This window comes from Ochotona curzoniae, unplaced genomic scaffold, assembly GCF_017591425.1.
Source record: "Ochotona curzoniae isolate NIBS_2020 unplaced genomic scaffold, NIBS_Ocur_1.0 contig_1, whole genome shotgun sequence".
In the NCBI taxonomy this organism is placed as follows: domain Eukaryota; kingdom Metazoa; phylum Chordata; class Mammalia; order Lagomorpha; family Ochotonidae; genus Ochotona; species Ochotona curzoniae.
Genome location: NW_024464918.1, coordinates 44078547 through 44095738, shown reverse-complemented (window position 1 = coordinate 44095738; position 17192 = coordinate 44078547). Strand labels below are relative to the sequence as shown.

General features: G+C 41.6%; 1 protein-coding gene across 9 annotated transcripts in view; it reads left to right on the top strand.

The window, feature by feature from the left end:
• Nucleotides 1–16984, top strand: part of AP3S1 (adaptor related protein complex 3 subunit sigma 1) — a 50439-nt gene extending 33455 nt beyond the window's left edge. For 2 of the 9 annotated variants that reach the window (XM_040973089.1, XM_040973149.1), the window contains 3 exons: nt 3245–3316; nt 8259–8366; nt 16373–16984. In XM_040973089.1, the coding sequence (XP_040829023.1) occupies nt 3245–3316; nt 8259–8366; nt 16373–16501 (309 nt within the window). In that variant the 3' untranslated portion in view covers nt 16502–16984. Of the gene's footprint in view, nt 1–3244; nt 3317–8258; nt 9188–11340; nt 15795–16372 lie in introns of those variants that run through there. The other 7 variants (XM_040973075.1, XR_005883182.1, XM_040973107.1 and 4 more) reach the window with 7 other exon arrangements.
• Nucleotides 16985–17192: the final 208 nt, after the last annotated feature.

Below are 17192 nucleotides of genomic sequence, written 5' to 3'. Positions count from 1 at the left end.
ATTTCTTCAGTTAGGCTGTTTTCTCTTGCCTCCTTCATGTTAAAAAAAAAATCTACTTGGAGAGTTTTGAATTTCTAACTGTATTAATTAACCTCTGATAAACCAAAAAAATAATTGGTGGAAAGTATTTTGAAGGAAGTCTTTGATTTTTGTTTTGACTAGACAGTATCTGAATGCTTTAAATGATGAGAATTCTTTTGGTAAATTCAGGACTTGTAGTTATAATGTCTTTGCTACAGAGTATGTCTTATGTTTTTCGTACATGGTATCATTGAGGCTTAAATATGGACAATGTTTTGATTCCCTTCTGAGTTAACAAAAAAATCACAGGTGTTGACAGCTTTGTGGTTATCTCACTTTCTTGTCAGTACCCATCACCGTATTTTAATTGTGCAATCAGAATTTGAACAGCCGTAGAACTAATACTGGCTGCCATTTACTCGCTGTGTGCTGGGTCCCCTGCTCTGAGTGCTTTGCTCCGGTTCTGCGGTACCACAGAAAGGCGGGTGGCCTTGTCCCCATGGTACGGCTCTGTATTAGGAGCTGCGTACATGCTGAAGGCCAGGTAACTGGTAGCAGCAGGGCTGTAGTTAGTGACGAGGGCTGCTGGTTCCCGAGCACATGTCCTCACCACCTTACCATCGTGTCCGCCAGACAGCCCCTGCCTTGGCCATGCCCGTGGGTCACTGGTGCCGCATGGATTAGAACATTGACCACTGGTGATGATCTTACACCACTTCTGTCTTCTCGCTCCCCTGAAGGAGGGTGGGGAATGGAGCTAAAACCCCCCTCTTTTTTCTTAATATTTATTTAATTTTTGGGGAAGTCGGATTTACAGAGAAGGAGATAAAGAGAGAGACCTTCCATCTGCTGGTTCACTCTGCAAGTGACCAGAACTGAGCCCATCTGAAGCCAGGAGCCAGGAGCTTCTTTCAGGTCGCCCGCTCGTATACAGGATCCCAAGGCTTTGGGCCATCCTTGACTGCTTTCCCAGACCAGAGACAGGGAGTTAAATGGGAAATGGAGCAGCTGGGACAGGAACTAGTACCCATATAGGATCCTGGAGCATGCAGAGAGGACTTTAGCCACTAGGCTACTGCACTGGGCTGAAATCTCTCTCTTCTAACTACAGCCAATTCCCAACCCTAACGATGGTCCTGAAGCCAACCACTGGCCCCAGCCATCAGTCGTCCATCCAGTTAGTATGCAAAAGCCCACATCACTTTGGAGATTCTAAGGATTCTAGGAGGTATGTGACTGGAAACAGGAAGATCAAACCTGTTTCACAAAATATGTATATCCACCCCCTTTGCATCCAATGATTAATTTGCCCTCTCCCTATAAAAGTAATTACAAGTGGGCCCGGCGCGATGGTGCAGTGGTTAATGTCCTCGCCTTGCACTCCCGGGATCCCATATGGGCGCCGGTTCTAATCCCGGCAGCCCTACTTCCCATCCAGCTCCCTGCCTGTGGCCTGGGAAAGCAGTCGAGGACAGCCCAAAGCTTTGGGACCCTGCACCCGCGTGGGAGACCTGGAAGAGGCTCCTGGCTTCAGATCGGCATAGCACCGGCCATTGCGCTCACTTGGGGAGTGAATCATCGGATGGAAGTTCTTCCTCTCTGCCTCTCCTCTCTGTATATCCGCCTTTCCAATAAAAATTAAAAAAAAAAAAATCTTTAAAAAAAGAAAAGTAATTTCAAATGTGTATTTTATGTATAAAATATAACGTGTCACATGTACATACATACAGCATGCATGCTTGCTTAGTGTAGCCCTCTTGTGTCTCCCAATGGCGTGGTCAAATCCTGCACAGTCCTTTTGTCTGGCTGCTTTGGGCTACACTGTATGGCCCACAAAGCCTAAGCCGTTTTAGCTTGCCCTTTATTGTAGTTCAAGACATTGTTGATTACAGTCAGGTAGTTGCAGGTTTCCATTGTTCGTTGACCTGTGGGGCTGTGTGGATTGGCCTGACGTTGGAGAGGTTCCTTAGCTAGATGCCTGCCGTGTGGGTTTACCTCCTCCCCCAAAGGATCGTGTGCAAATAGGATGTGCGCACATTTCTCTCTTCCTGGGATAGCTCTGCTTTCCATTTGTTGTTCCAGGCTATTGTTGTTTCTGTGACAGTGCATATGATTGTTATAATGTAATTGTTAAAATATGTGCTGCTGAAACGAGCACTATGATGCAATTGTTAATAGCGCTTTCCTTTGATCCTTAATCCTGTCCCAGTACATTATATGGTGAGAGCAGGAACCGAGTACAACAGTCAGTGGAGTTTATGCCAGGTGGAGTTGAAGGGATCAATTTTAAAAGGCTTGTTTCAGGCACCCCCAGTGCCATCTTGGTGACCGCACTTGGTGACCGTACCATCTGAGTGACAGCACTCAGGAATTGTTACAGTTTATTACTGTGAGAGGGTAAGTAATAAATTCAGCAAAGACGTGAGATCGGAAGTCGCAGGATCCTGAATGGGATGTGCATGCATACACACTGTTCTCACTGAGGGACACTTACCCAACCAAACCTGGGGTCCAGGATTTTCAGGGCTGAGTGGCATAGATGTGTAGTTCCTGTATGATTGACATTGTTTATGTAAGCTCTAGACACTCCAGGAAAAATAGCATTTACTATGAACCACATTATAACAGAATATCCATTCAGACTGGTCCACTGTGACCCAGGATCACAGACATGCAGGCAGATTTACTTCAGAACATTGCAAAGGTCAGAGCTTTATTCTCAGGAGCTGGTCAGGAAAGCAGGCCAGGCGGGGGGGGGGGGGGGGGGGTGGAGAGTTTGGACCTGGGCCTGTGAGATGACTCCCATGTGGATCATCCAGCTTAGTCAAGCCAGAATCTGATTCCAAAGTCTGCTTTTTCTATAAGTAATTTGTAGTGCTGCTGGATTCTCATTGGTTAGCTAAGATGTGATAAGGACTGAGACCACGCACATCTCTCATATGTATTTCTCTTTACATGATGGTAAGAAGCCAGATTTTATGCTTTACATTTATGTAAATAATGTTCAGATTTGCTGGTTTTAAAATTTGTTTTATGTACTGAAAAGTATTTTATCTGAAGCCCGTTCATTTTGCAGTAATAAAATTTTTTGCTTTGAAAAGGAAAATCTGATAATATAGTTTTGAAAGTTTTAGTTCCCAATTAAGAATTGTTTGCTTTGTAGATAATAGATTTGAATGAAATTATGTGGTTCTATAAGACTTTTTTCTTCTCTTTTCCACAGGTATTCGTGGAAACATTAGACAAGTGTTTTGAAAATGTCTGTGAGCTGGATTTGATTTTCCATGTAGACAAGGTACTATTTCTATGTTGTCAAGTCTTCTGAGATTCTTATTTAAGAAAAACATTCATTTGTATTAATCAATAAAATTGGCTTTAGTGAATTTTTTTTTTATTCTTTTAATTTGTAATCAACTCATAAATCATTTGACTGTGAACAGGTGTGCTTGGTTGCCAAGACTTGAACCCTGCCCGGCATGAGTTTCCCTGCAGGGAGGGGATGCCCCCAGCCGTCTGGGAGCCCCGTATCTAGCTGGTGCCTGGGGATGCAGGCAGTTACCTGCCAGCTCGGAGCCCTCCTGCTGCAAGGCAGAGTTCAGGCTCTGGTGAGGAAGGGCTAGTGGACACAGTTCTCATTCTGAAGAGCTGTGCTAGGGACTGCATTCTAAAGCAGTTTATCGGCATCATTGGTGCTTTATGCATGTATGTGTACTTTTTTTTTCCTGTATGTGGAGGTTGAGAAGTCAATTAAGAGGCTATTGAAATGGTTCAGAAAGTAATGAACTGAGACCACAACAGGGCTCAGAGAAGAGAGGGCCGCAGGAGGCCATTGAGAGCTGGTACTGAGAGACAGGTGGAGTGGTGTCTAATCAGAAGTGGAGCAGCCGGCATGTGAGCCGTGGCCTAAATGGGATGCTGGCACCACAGACAGTAGCTTTTCGTGCAGTGGCAATGCACCGGTCTCTAGGCTGGAGTCTTGTCTTGATTTTTTTCAGTGTAACGCAGCACAAGTTTGTGGGGTGGGTAACAAGTCAGATACCAGTAAGATGGATCTTTCCCATCCCCACATTCCTTGTGCAAAGTGAGGCTAACCTGACTTTTAGCCCTTTGATGAAAGTTGGGTTTGTTTCAACTTTGAAGGTGCTGTGGCCTTCTAACTGGCAGGGGTCTTCTGAGGGTCTCAGGTCTTCTGCTGTGAAAGGTGATGCAGAGTTCTGCACTCAGCCTTCAGACTGCATCTCGCCACACCTGGTGTGAATAGCTCTTGGACTGTATGTCAGAGTGAGCCATTCAAGACCGTAGCAAGGAGCTGGGAAAGGTAACGGGGGAGGCCTGGGCCTTTGTGGTGCAGTGGATTACATTCCCACTTGGAATTGTAATTCCCAACTGCTTTGCTTTCAATCCAGCTCCCTGCTGATGTGCCTGAGAAAGCTACGGAGAGTGGCCTCAGGCCAGCCGGAGTTCTGGGCTTCTGGCTGTGGCCTAGCCCGCTTTGGGCAGTTGTACCATCTGGGGAGTGAGCCAGCGGATATAAGAGTTCTCTTTCCGCTTCCCTTTCTCTCTGCCTCTCCAGTAAATCAGTGTTATTAAAAATACAAGGGTGTGTTTCTCGTCTGTGCTCTGTGTTGATCACATTTTGCCTGCTCTCACTCTGGCAAAGGTGAACGTTGTTAGTCTCCAAATCAGAGAGAAAGCTTTTCATTAGACATCTGTGTCAGGATGTCACAGTTGATAGTTCTGCCCAGTGTGTTGCCACTGTGTACATGAAGCACTTTCTATCCTTGAGACAACCATTTTTGCATGACCTGCTGCCCAAGCCCTAAGCCAAAAGCACCTGCTTTTTTTTTTTTCCATTGTGTTTCTTACCAGTTTATCACTGTAAATCTTTAAGTACTAGTTGCAGAAGCAGTCATATAACTGAAGTAGTTGCAGGTCCCATCTACACAGGCTGCATCCAGAGGATAGGAAAGGTTTTGTTACTCATGGGCTGGGCCTTTCCATTGAAAGCAGGGAAGAGCCACTGGTGTCAGCTCTGTGGGCTGAGGGGGTTTCATATGGGCAGAAGAGGCAGGGAGGCTGGGGAGGCAGGAGAGCTATCAGGATTCAAACACCAGAAATGGGCTCAGTGTCCTGATTGAGTTATGTTGTGGCTTGGTTTACTCTTTGCACTGTGTGTCCAGCATACTTTGTTTCCCCAGCTGTTTCCTGCTTGGGGTTCCTGAAGACTGTGGCTCTGAGTGGAGGCAGCTCTGGCTGGGTGGCCCTGCCTGGGACAAAGCAGCAAAACTTTGAGTCAGAAGAGCAGCTTAAGATCTGTGTAGAGCTGCTATGGAGGAAGTGTGGCTTTGTTGTGGACAGCTGTGGGTATTCTTGGCCCAGTCCTCTACATCCCTTCACCGACTTAGCCTGGGCATCCAAGTTGAGCTCTGATGCCAGCCCCTGTGTCTCCTTTTCTAGAGGCCCTGGTGTGAGAGACACCCATCTCTGTCATCAGCTGAAGGAGGCTGAGTGGGAATCATTTCTTGTGAGCCAGGTTCCTGTGACAGACCAGTGCAGGGCAGTGCTGCCAGGTCCCTGGAAGCCGGAAAGCAGCCGGGAAGGATGCTTCAGCAGGAGGAGCTGCCTGAGGGCGGGGCGGCATTCCACCTTGGAAAATGATGACCTGTGCGTGCTGGGATGTGGAAAAGTCATTCTGGGCTGCAATGTGTGTTTTTCAAGTAAAACATTTAAAAGGAAAGGGTGGTCAGGATTGAATTACACATGGAAAAACAAGTGCAGGAAGTAATCTTGAGGCTTAGAAACGAATGATAAGGTGATAGAGCACCTGAGGGGAAGATAGCAGGCTGGTGTTTTGAACAGGTGGTGTGATGGTGTTTTGAGGATCTTATCCAACTGAAAGAGAGGGGATTATTAGAGGAAGCAATTAGACACGTATCCCAGTGATCAAAAAAGGCTCAGTGGTTTTGTAAGTAATAAAGCATGCTTGGTTAAGAAAGGGAAAAGCAGCAGTCACTGATGGAAAGTGTAGGATCGCTCAGAAAAAAATTGTGTAAGTAGAGGCTGATCAGATGAATTGGGAAGAAGGAAATCAGTGGCTAAAATTAGAGATATTTGATATGTTAAGATTATAAATAAAACAGATTAGGAATTTAAAAGGTATTTTACATAGGAAAAAATTTTGGTATATGTCCCTTTATGTTTTACCGGTTTTCATTATGGTTCAGTTTCCTGATAGCCACCAAAAATCCTTATGACAGAGTTTTGGCGTATTTGTTTGGTTTTAATGCAGTGCAGATGTGCGGGATGCCCGTCTGTGCTAACCCCTTCGGGTTGTCTTCTCTACCCCCTGGGTGGTGCCCACAGCAGTCCTCCGTGGGCTCTGACTGCTGCTCTCTGTTCTGGTGGACTCACTGCGCTCACCTCTCGGCCAGCTCTTGGAGCCGTGGGCCTGTCAGTGCACATGAAAGCTGCACTCCAGTAGGGCTGGTAGTCGTGCAGCCGCTTGTTGGTTCTGGGCCTTTGCAGCAGCAGACAGAAGGCCTTATTTGTTCCATGTCTCAGCCATTGAGTCAGCTACTTCTCCAAGGAACCTGGTGCCTTTTAGTGGAGAATGTTTACAAGTGATGTTCTTGGTATGTATGCTTGTTGTAAGAGATGCTACATGAACCAGACTGGGAAATGTGCGCACACACACACACACGTTTCTTTAATGTCTGTTTGTAGAGATCACTGGAGATGGGTATTTGGTTCAACAGTGCAGAGGCCCCATCCCATACCAGGTACCTGGGCTTGAGTGTAGCTCACCCTGGGTTTGAATCCGGCTCTGATTCCAGCTCCTTGAGAGGCTGTGGGTAATTGCTCAAATGCTTGTGTTGCTGCCACCCATGTGGGGTATCTAGACTTGCTTTCCTGGCTTCCACCTGGGACGTGAACCAGTGAATGGGAGCTCAGTCTTTCTTTTGCCCCCACCAACTCTGTTTTTCAAGTTTTCTAATCCCATTGGAAATAATTTTAGAGGTTTTTTTTGTTGTTGTTTCACCATTATTGACTATTCTGTTTTAGTAGTTTTTAAGAGCAAATTTATGGCTCTGCTTTGTGGTTTTTATTTTTTCAGTTGCTATTCAGTTTCCTTTTGCAAGTAGAGAAGGTGGTGCTTCCTGTAAAACGTGTTTACCGAGTATTTGTTGCCTAACCCTGTGTGGAAGCATGGTGGGGCCGGTGCTGTGCTTGCATCAGTGTCTCTGAGGCTACTGAGAATCATTTCCCTATGTTGCTGCTTGTACGATCACAAAGCGAAAGCTTAAATGTAGGATCTTTACTCAGAAAAAGCTGTGCAGTTGAGTATATAGGACATCTGCTTGAAAAGCCATAAAATACATTGTCAGTTGTGATATTTGCTGTTCTCTTAAACACACGAGTACCTGTAAAAGTTTGAAGAAATAGGATAAAAACTCTTTGAACTATTATTTTAGGTGAGCATCAAAGGAGTTTAATAAATTGTTAAAAGTATGTTGCAGCCCTTCTATTTCCATAAAAAATATGTTTAAAACAAAATATATAAAATATGGGGATATGTCTGGGCTCAAAGTGCAGAAATTCTTGAATCATGGATTCTGTCACAGGGCCTGTCACATTCCCCTGTCTTTGGAGACTGTCCTTAGTCACAGGAGAGCAGATTGACTGCTGGTTATGATGTTTCTCTCTGTGAGTTCCCCCGTAACAGTCGGTACCTCTCCGCTGAGAATCTGACCTCAGAGCTGGGCTGTTAGGATTTGCAGGAAATAGGTGTGCATAGTCAGATCTCCCTGTCTGTGAGTGCTGAGTCCTCAATTCAGCGGACCGCAGATCTCAAATGTCTGAGAAGTCGCATTGTACTGAGCACGTGTAGACAGGTTTTCTTGTGGTTTCTTAAATAACAGTATCATAATTAATTATTTATATAGCATTTGCTTTGCATTCAGTATTAGAAATAATTAACAGATTTATAACATGGATATATGTGTATAGATGGTATATAAGTATAACATATCATGTAGATAATAAACAAATACTTCACTGTTTACAGATTTTATTATCCGTGGAGGGTGCTGTAACCACTATTTAAAGACTATTTGATTTTAGTTCTCATTTGCTGAAAAATAGCTCCTATAAGATGGGAATCCCCAGAGTGGTAAGAGTGATTTTTTTGTATGGAAATGAGATTATTGGTGGATTTACTTAATCATATTTTCTTTTAGGTTCACAATATTCTTGCAGAAATGGTGATGGGGGGAATGGTGTTAGAGACCAACATGAATGAGATTGTTACGCAAATTGATGCACAGAATAAACTGGAGAAATCCGAGGTAAGAATGGAAACTGCTCTTCGATTAATGAGGGTTCTCAGTGCAACAAAATTGTGCGTGGTTTGTAGCTTGTACGTCTGCCCTTCAGTATCACCCTTTAGGTTCCCCAATCTCCTGCATTCGTTTAAGAATATGCACATTTTAGTGTGTTAAGTGTTTGAGACTTTTCTTGTGGCCACAGCCATCGTGGCCTTGAGCAGTAAATGCAGTTCCAAATTCTTATTCCTTTAGAAAGGATTAGCTGTGTGGATAGTGAGATCCAATGTGTGCTTTGTAAAATGTTGGTACTGACACTTGAAGGATATATAAATTAATTGTTACACAAACTATTCCTGAAAAGAGAAGGGACTGGAAGTATAATTACATAAGGAAACAGTGTTTGAAGTTAAAATTGGCACTTCGCAAGTTTAGCACACTTTGAAAAAAGAAATTCAGTACTTTAATCTGTGAGTTCTGGATTCTAAGCAAGTTTCCGTGACAGGAGGGTGAGGTCACACGTTTGGTACATTGACACACGTACTCGTGGTTACTGTCACGTTCTGTAAGAGACCTGGCTTGTTACACTTTGTGCTGTCCGATGCAACTTAGACTTGGTGCGCACTGTGTCCCCCCCAGCCAGAGCCTCTTGCTCTCCCATGGCTTGGTGGTTTCTTGTTACATAGAGAATCTAGACAGACGAGGAGTCCTCCAACAGTCCATTCAGGCTGCACTTGATATTAGAGCTGCAACTGAAGTTGCAGAGATAAATTCTACTTAGTTGTTCATATGTATGTTTGACTTAAATATTACCATAAAGAAAAGAAGATACTTATTTACAACAGGTGAGTTCTGAATGTTGTTGGCATTTTTTGAAGGATCCATTTGATGCAGTTTTGTGCTCATTTCAGTTGAAAGAAGGACAAAATGATGAATATTTCTGAAATCTGAAGTTAAGAGACTTGAAACTTTTATAGGAAAATGTTCTCATGTTCCATTGTAAACTAAGAATCGTGCTGATTTCTCTGCATCTCATTTTTCTCTCCCTGTTGGATTCCCAACACGGGGGCATGTGGTGGTAATGAAGTCCTTAGCGTGGGACTCTTAAATGACTATGTATTTGTGTGTTCTATGGCCAAGTTTTAAAAGTATTGGTTTTTGAAAGGTGAAAACACACATGGATTAATAGAGGAAATTTTGTTTTAGAACAAGGACAGAAGAGCAAGAATATTATTTACTATAGTTGTTTTGAAATTTATTGTCTAGTAGAATAAAAGATTCTTTAAGCCCTGAACTATAACTTTTAAATTTAAAGTCTTAAAATAGCTTCAAGTGTAACTTGATAAGCATTGCTTTATGGAACTATGTGGTTATAGATTTTTAAATGCCAAAGGACAACAGTGACATGATCCATTATTATCACTCTAAAAGAAATGGCTATATATAATTGTGGCTTTGGATAATCATGTTAAAATACACTTAACTCCTTACCTGGAGTCACCGTGTCCCCGGGTGCTCCCTCCCAGGGCAGTGCTCCCCCCCCAGGACAATGCTCCCCCCCCCAGGGCAGTGCTCCCCCCAGGGCAGTGCTCCCCCCCCAGGGCAGTGCTCCCCCCCCCCCCAGGGCAGTGCTCCTCCCAGGGCAGTGCTCCCTTTGCTTTTCTTGCACTTATTAGTGTCCTGTATACAATATTTATAAAAGTAAAAAAAAAAAAAAAGTCCTTTCACAGGAGTACTACTGTTCAAAATAGCTTGGAATGCGGGTAAGTATGTAAAGTCAGCTGTTACCTGGTACAAAGTTCATTTTCGTTTTTGGCTTGGACAAGGAAGTATGTTTCACATCTGGAGTAATCACATATTTTTGTATTTACCAAATGTTTTTCTACATTGTGATAACTGCAAATATTTTAGTCATGAACCAAGATATTTTATTTTTTAAATAAAGTTTTGAATCCAGTAAAGCTAATTAGTCCTGATCTCATTTTAAGAAATAATGCTGAAAATCATGTTGAATTTATATAAATTTTCATCAGTTTTTGTGTATTTGGAATTGGTTTGGAAGGCTGCCAGCCTTACTCCAGACACTGAAATGTCGAAAGCTGTTTTAGACTTTACAATACCAGGTTAATTCAACTGGTTAGCTCTAGGGTCAGCCAGAGATACAGTTCTGCAGAAAATTATTTGAGAGTAAAATATAAAGTTTGACTAATCTAAATCAAGAATCCTTTCCCTGCGTAGGGCCACTTGGATATTTAGGACGTCCCTGAGAAGCGTTGTAATTATCAGCTTCCAAGTTAGCCTGGTAGGCTCACTGAGTCAAGTCCCACCTGCAGTTGCTCTGGCAGGGCTGGGTCAGATGATTTGGTGGGCTTTCTATGACCTATGTGCCATACATGCCCTACCACTTATCTGAATCTTAGAAAATTTTGGTTAAAGGTATCATAAAGCAGCAGTAACAGGAAAGAATTAAAATCCAGAACATCATGCTTCATGAAAAGAACCACCATACTTTAAATATTTCTGCAGGACTTTAGGAATAATGTTTATCTTAACCTAAATATAATTAAGCTAGTGCTTTAAAAATGCAGCATGGATTTATCGAGTGCCTTTGTCAGAAACCAGATTTTATTAGATTGACTTGAATGTACTCCATATCCAGTGATGGAGGCCTCAGTCCCACTCCTGGCGGGGTGGGGGAAGACCACTGTCCCTGCCAGGCGTACCTGACTGTGCGGTCCTCCTCCTTTGCGGGTCACTCTGACCCCGGGATGTGGCAGATGGAGGGTGCAGTGGGAGGTGGTGGGGCACCCAGAATTGGCCTAAGGAGAAAGGCTCCCTGCGGGTGAAGGTAAGGGGGGTGGGGCTGGGAAGACTGGTTAGCGTTTCTGTATTTTGTGTTGTTCGTAAGGTGGATAAATGGGTCTGAATTTGTCATTATTTACAAGTCACTCCTGAGTATCCTGATCTTTCTAGCTCTTTCCGTTCTTCTCTCTTACAGACCTTTATCTTTCAGTCTCCCAGACAGGACAGGTAGACAAGGTATTGCTGACTTTGAGAAAAATGTACTTGAACAAAGGGAAAGCAAAATGATGTCAAAGGCAATCGATTATTTAGGCCAGACTCAAAAATTCTTTGTGTTAATGAACCCATATAGTCCCTGTAGCCTCTTTTTCATCCTAGTTTCTCCTTGTAGTTTCTGCATCTTTTATTGAATTTAGTGTATTTTACTAGTATATCATTGATGTCATGTTTGTTCTGTTCTGTCTGCCTGCATTGTAAAAGGAAAGTTAAATTTTTTTATTTATTTAAAAAACATTGTCATTTAACAGACAAATTGCATTTGAAGAAATGACAATTAATTTTGTATATAAAAACTCAGATTTACTTCGAGCACCATGCAGCAGAACCAATTACAGAATTCTCACAGATTGACTTTCTGTCTCTACATAGGATTCTAACAAAATTGCCTGCTGGGTTTGGAAGCTGTGTTTGAAAACCCAAAGCTGAACATTTAGAGTTTTACATACAAAGGAGGAAGCATGAGAGTGTATGATGGTGACTTTTGAATGGTGCTCCTTTTCCCGCAATGGTTTTCAGTTCCAAAGTCTTAACAGAATTGCTTTGACAGTTTTGACCTGCAGGTGCATATTAAAGTGGCCACCAGAAAATAAAATCAGAAATGTAAAATTTGAGTTAAATGCAGTTAAATATACTGCTTAAAATACACTAGAGTTCTGTAGTAATCCTTCTGACATCCAAACATGTCATAATTAGAATCTTAATTTTCCTTTGAGTGTTTCCTGTATATTTTTCATGGCATAAATTACATGCAATACTTTTTAAAGTTCCACATAACTGGCAATGAGCAACTTGCTTGTATGACACCTTTTTGGTGTGGTTTTAGAGGTTGTTTATAAGCCTCCAATTTAAAATTTCAGAATGAAAATTTGTTGAGCTTTATGGAGTTAAAAAAAAAATGAACTTGATAAATTGCCCATCTTGCAAATTAGAAAAATGTCCTCTAGAATTCGATGCTGTTTGTAGCCCCTGGCAACGTGTGTGCCTTTGTGGCCTGTGCTAGGAGCAGTGTGCACTGCCGTAAGACTGAGCTGCTTCTCCGGTCCCTGTCACTGCCTCCCAAACAGGAAACGTGTAATGATCTCACTGCTTCCAGTGACTGAACTCACTGCCAGCTCCTGTGTTCCACTACTTATTCACATTAATTAAACTGCCAGTTTCTAGCGAAGAATCATAAACTACTTCTTTAGTCAGTAGCACTAGTAACTGGCGCTGCCTCCCCACCAGCCCCTCCCAATCAGATGCCTGTTTTTGAATCACAGAGAGTGAGAAATGTTTGCAGGTCATTTCCAGTGGGAGTTCTTCCTGCTGCCTGGACAGGTCCACTTATACAGGCTTCTGGGTCACTTGTCACGGTCAAAACTAGTTATGAGAAAGCCAAGAATGTCATTCAGGCTAGGGCTGTGTTTGATACTAAAATTATCGCTGATGATAATCTGTATAAAATAACAGTTTTCAAATTTCTTTGTTAAAATTATTTGAAAATTCTGTAGTTGTTGCTCACAAGAACATCAGCAGCAGCCTGTCTTATCTGTTGTGGTGTTGAAGCATTGCCTTCTAAACCAAAACCAGGCTGCCTGTGAACCCCCAGATTTCAAGCTTCTGCCTTGCCTAAAAACATTCTGTTAAAGTCTTGCATCATTTTGTTAATGATTTTGAGTCTGAAACCATTGACTAATGTGCTTATAAATGTTGGTGTTCTTTCCTTGGTGTTAGGTCAGGGCCTGTGTGGAGAACCTTCCAGGAGAGATGGGGGAAGGCTTTGTAGCTGGAGATGATCCCAGCTGCCATCTTATTATGCTGTCTTTCAAACTTAAAAAAGCATTGTAAGATGGTAGGGTGGGGTTTTATGTCTTGGATGAAATAAAAAACTAGATTCTTTCTTTCCTTTTCCCTGTAAGTTAATTGCTGTTGCATGAGAAAACAAAAAAGGAAAGCTTTGATTCTTTGAGATAGAGCAGTGCTGCTTTTTCAGTTTTGCTTGCACATATTTTGTTTATTTTTGGGTCTGGCAATTTAAAAACAAATAAAAACCAAATCATATCCATCCATTACTATCTTTGTGATTCAAGTGCTTGAAATTTCCAAGAGTATGTCTGTATAAGTCTTCTATCTGTTTGGCCTCATTTTGGTATACTTGCAGACTTCATTTTGTTTTCTTTCTCTTAATTCTGTTCGTTTAACCTCATGGGAGAGAAGACATGCCGTCCTCCATTCTTCCATCCAGTCCACACCCCGACTGCTTTGGTTAGTGCACTTGCTGCAGTCTCCTTGGTACGGCGGTGCTCCCGTAGAACAGGTGGAAACAAGTTATTTCTCTAGTAGAACTTTCTCCTTTTTATTTCTGCTTTGTGTCAGTTGTGTACATTTAAGTCTTGAAGAACTATGCTGTATTGTCAAGAATACCTTATTTTTACAGTTTATGTTATATTTTCTGTGAACAATAAACTTAAATTTCTATAACTTTTAGTACTGAAAAAGTTAAATGGCAGTAAAATTTACCTACCTTATTGCTTTGAGTATGTTTTACTTTAAAAACAACAAACGAGATGAAAGTTAACTTTGCACTTCTGTGTCAACTGACTGATTTCCCGGGGCAGGTGACCTCTTTGACGTGTTATGTTTGAAGAAGGTTGCTTCGGCCTTCACTCCCGTGGAAATCTGGCCGTTCAGATGTTGACTTGCTGAGTAAGCCCGGCTTCACATATGAGCATGGGTGGCCCCTCCCACATAGACCTACTGGCCAGTCGCCCTTCCCCTGCTTTCCTTCACATTTTATATTCTGCAGAACCCAACTGCTGAAGTGCTAAGTACACATAACAGTTTTTAAGGTTTTCTATACCCTAATTAATGACAGGCTACACAGAAGGATTGAACATGCTTGAGAAATAATTTGATTCTCCTCATCCATCTGGTGTTTTGAATAGTCCCCATCCTCTGCATGTCTATGGCTTGCTGCTCATGTTTAGAAGAACTGTAGTTGTACGTAGATTTTTCTTGGCTACACGTAAAGAACATGGCACATACGTGTTACTGAACTGATCGCTATGTTGACTATGTATTCTCATTAACAGCCAACAGTCTAAATCATCTTTGGTCTCAGCTGATTGTAATGAAATTTAATAGGCTGTGTTTTCTTATTCTCATTTTCTTAGGTTTGAGTAGCTGGTCATGGTAAACAGGGTATTATGGAAAGTAAGGTTTCATGACATTTAATACCGAAAAGCAGGTTACTGTCAAAACACGTAAACCATGGCATCTAGTAGTGTGTATATACACACACATTCTGTTTTTCTCTTGCAATAATAATTTTGTGAAGCCAATAATTCATAACTTGAAAAATATGTGTATTCAAATATTTGATCAATGGTCTCCTGCATTCCACTTATCATTTGTACCCCTTATGGAAATTCCACAGTAAATAGTGGAAAATTAGAAAATCCTTCTACTTGGAAAATGATGCTGGTTTCAGGATGTCTGCAATCTTGTAATATTTTTCACGTTTTTGGCGGACAGCAAACTTCCTGGTAAGAGAGCTGCTAATTGTTCCTCTTAGATCCTGCATGATTCTCACTCTCGGTAGCAGGACCTTTACCTTAACAGGATTACAGCAAAGACCCCTTGGACAGAATGCTGCCCTGAGCAGGGCTCACCTGCCTCTGCAACGCTGATTTGATAATCCATGGCTTTTTTTTCATTGCTGAACAATGTTTTATCCTTGATTTAGCAAATAACTTACACTGGCCTATTTTGTATCGGTCAAGATTTTTCTCGGGTAACAGCTTTATTATTATTATTTAAATGAACAAAAGAGGTAGGATTCACACGAGAAAAAAAAAATCATGAGAAGGAACTTGACCACTGATGCCTGTGAATTCATGGACACATAATCTGAACAAAGTAGAAAATGTGCTTTTGTGACTTAAATTGTTCTTTTGTGCAGCATGATACCACTGCTCAAAGGTGTGCCTCTTGGCTCTGTGTTATCATGGGCCTTAGATGAGAAGAGATGAGAAATCTGATTGGTAAATAAATTAAACCGTGGTAAATACAATGGCAGTTGTGTCTCACTTTTATTTTCAGAACTTTTTTTTTTTTTTTTCAAAATTGTCTCATAGATTGTAAACTTTTCAAGTGAGAACGAAGCTATGTATTCCTCATGATAATCCTTACTGGATTCATTTACTTACATGTACTACCTCTTGCATTTATGCTATTTTTTATCTAAATCTGTATATAGGGTTTTGAATATATGAATGTTTTTGAGTCTACGTTATATGACAAAGCATTTTTAATTGTGTTTTTTCAATACATCAAAGGGTTGGGATGATCTCTCCTTGCAGTTTTACCTTTACGAGGAGCTAGTTATTAGATTGAGGCTTCACTTAAAGCCTGCTTTTAAAAACAAACAAAAGCCCAAAAAACAAACAAACAAAACTTTCTCAGGAAAGTTGAGAAGAGTCCACACAATTTGAAAAACTAATTTTACCGTTTTGAAATGTTTCAAGGGTTTAGCCTTGAGGAAAGAACCTTAAACATAATCTATTACTTTCAGTTTCTGTCTCATAACACATACTCGCAATAAATACCGTTTTGAAAAGAAAAATACAGAGCTACTTGATGAAGATTCTGTTGTAAATTATGCATTGTGCTTATTATAGGTGAAGACTCGCTGTGTCGTGTGGACATTGTGTAGTGTCCGGGTGGACACATCCATCTGTATTTAAGTCTACATTGTTACCATTGCATGTTCACTGTATTTTTGTAATGTGTCAACTATTTCCTCTTTATAGATTAGTATTTCAGAGTAACCATTTCATTCCAATTCAAACCGCCATCTGATTTTTGAGCTTATTATATGAAATATTTGGTCATTGTCTTCCATTGTGTTTTCTGATGTGCTCCACCTGAGTTGTACATTTCCCTTTTCTTGTATTTGCTTCTGTGCGCAGGCTGGCTTGGCGGGTGCCCCGGCCCGTGCCGTATCAGCTGTGAAGAATATGAATCTTCCTGAGATCCCGAGAAATATTAACATTGGTGACATCAGTATAAAAGTGCCAAACCTGCCCTCTTTTAAATAAAAAAATTAAAAGACCACTCCCAGGTAAAATCCAGGGGGGAAAGTCATCCAAGTTTACCATGCATTTGTTTACCAAAAACAGAGGAGAGTCTTACGTGCCGCTCTTGGATCTGAGTCAAGGTACTGGATAGAGCTGTGTAAGATCGCCCGGAATTCAGTGTTGCTTTTCTTGCTCAGTGATTTTAAAGAAATCGAGTAGTTCCTCTGTGATTTTCTTTGTGTTATGGTCTGCATTCCTGTACCCACCTGGGGCATGCCCTCCGTCTTGGCCGCCGTGGCAGCATGCCCAGCAGTGCTTGGGGGCTCCTGCAGGATGGCCCACCCGTCCGGGCAGGAGCGTTGGTGGGGAGCACAAGTGCAGCATCGCTCAGTTCTTTCTGTTCTTTGTCACATTGTTATTTAAAGAACCAAGTGTGTATTGCATGAAAACATTATGATCTCTTCCTCTTAGTTTAAATAAACTCCAAGGTAACTGGACTTCTAACACCTCTTTCTGTTTGTCTGATATCTACTTTAGCAATAATTTTTTTATGACCCTCTGATCAAAAAGTAAATAAAAGTATATTTTATCACTGTTAAGTAGCTGTTAATGTTGATTTATTTAATTTATGCTCAAGGTTTTAATAGTCAAAAAACCCTGAAGTATCCTAAAACTCAGGCATTTCACAAATCAGGAGTGGTTTTTGCATATT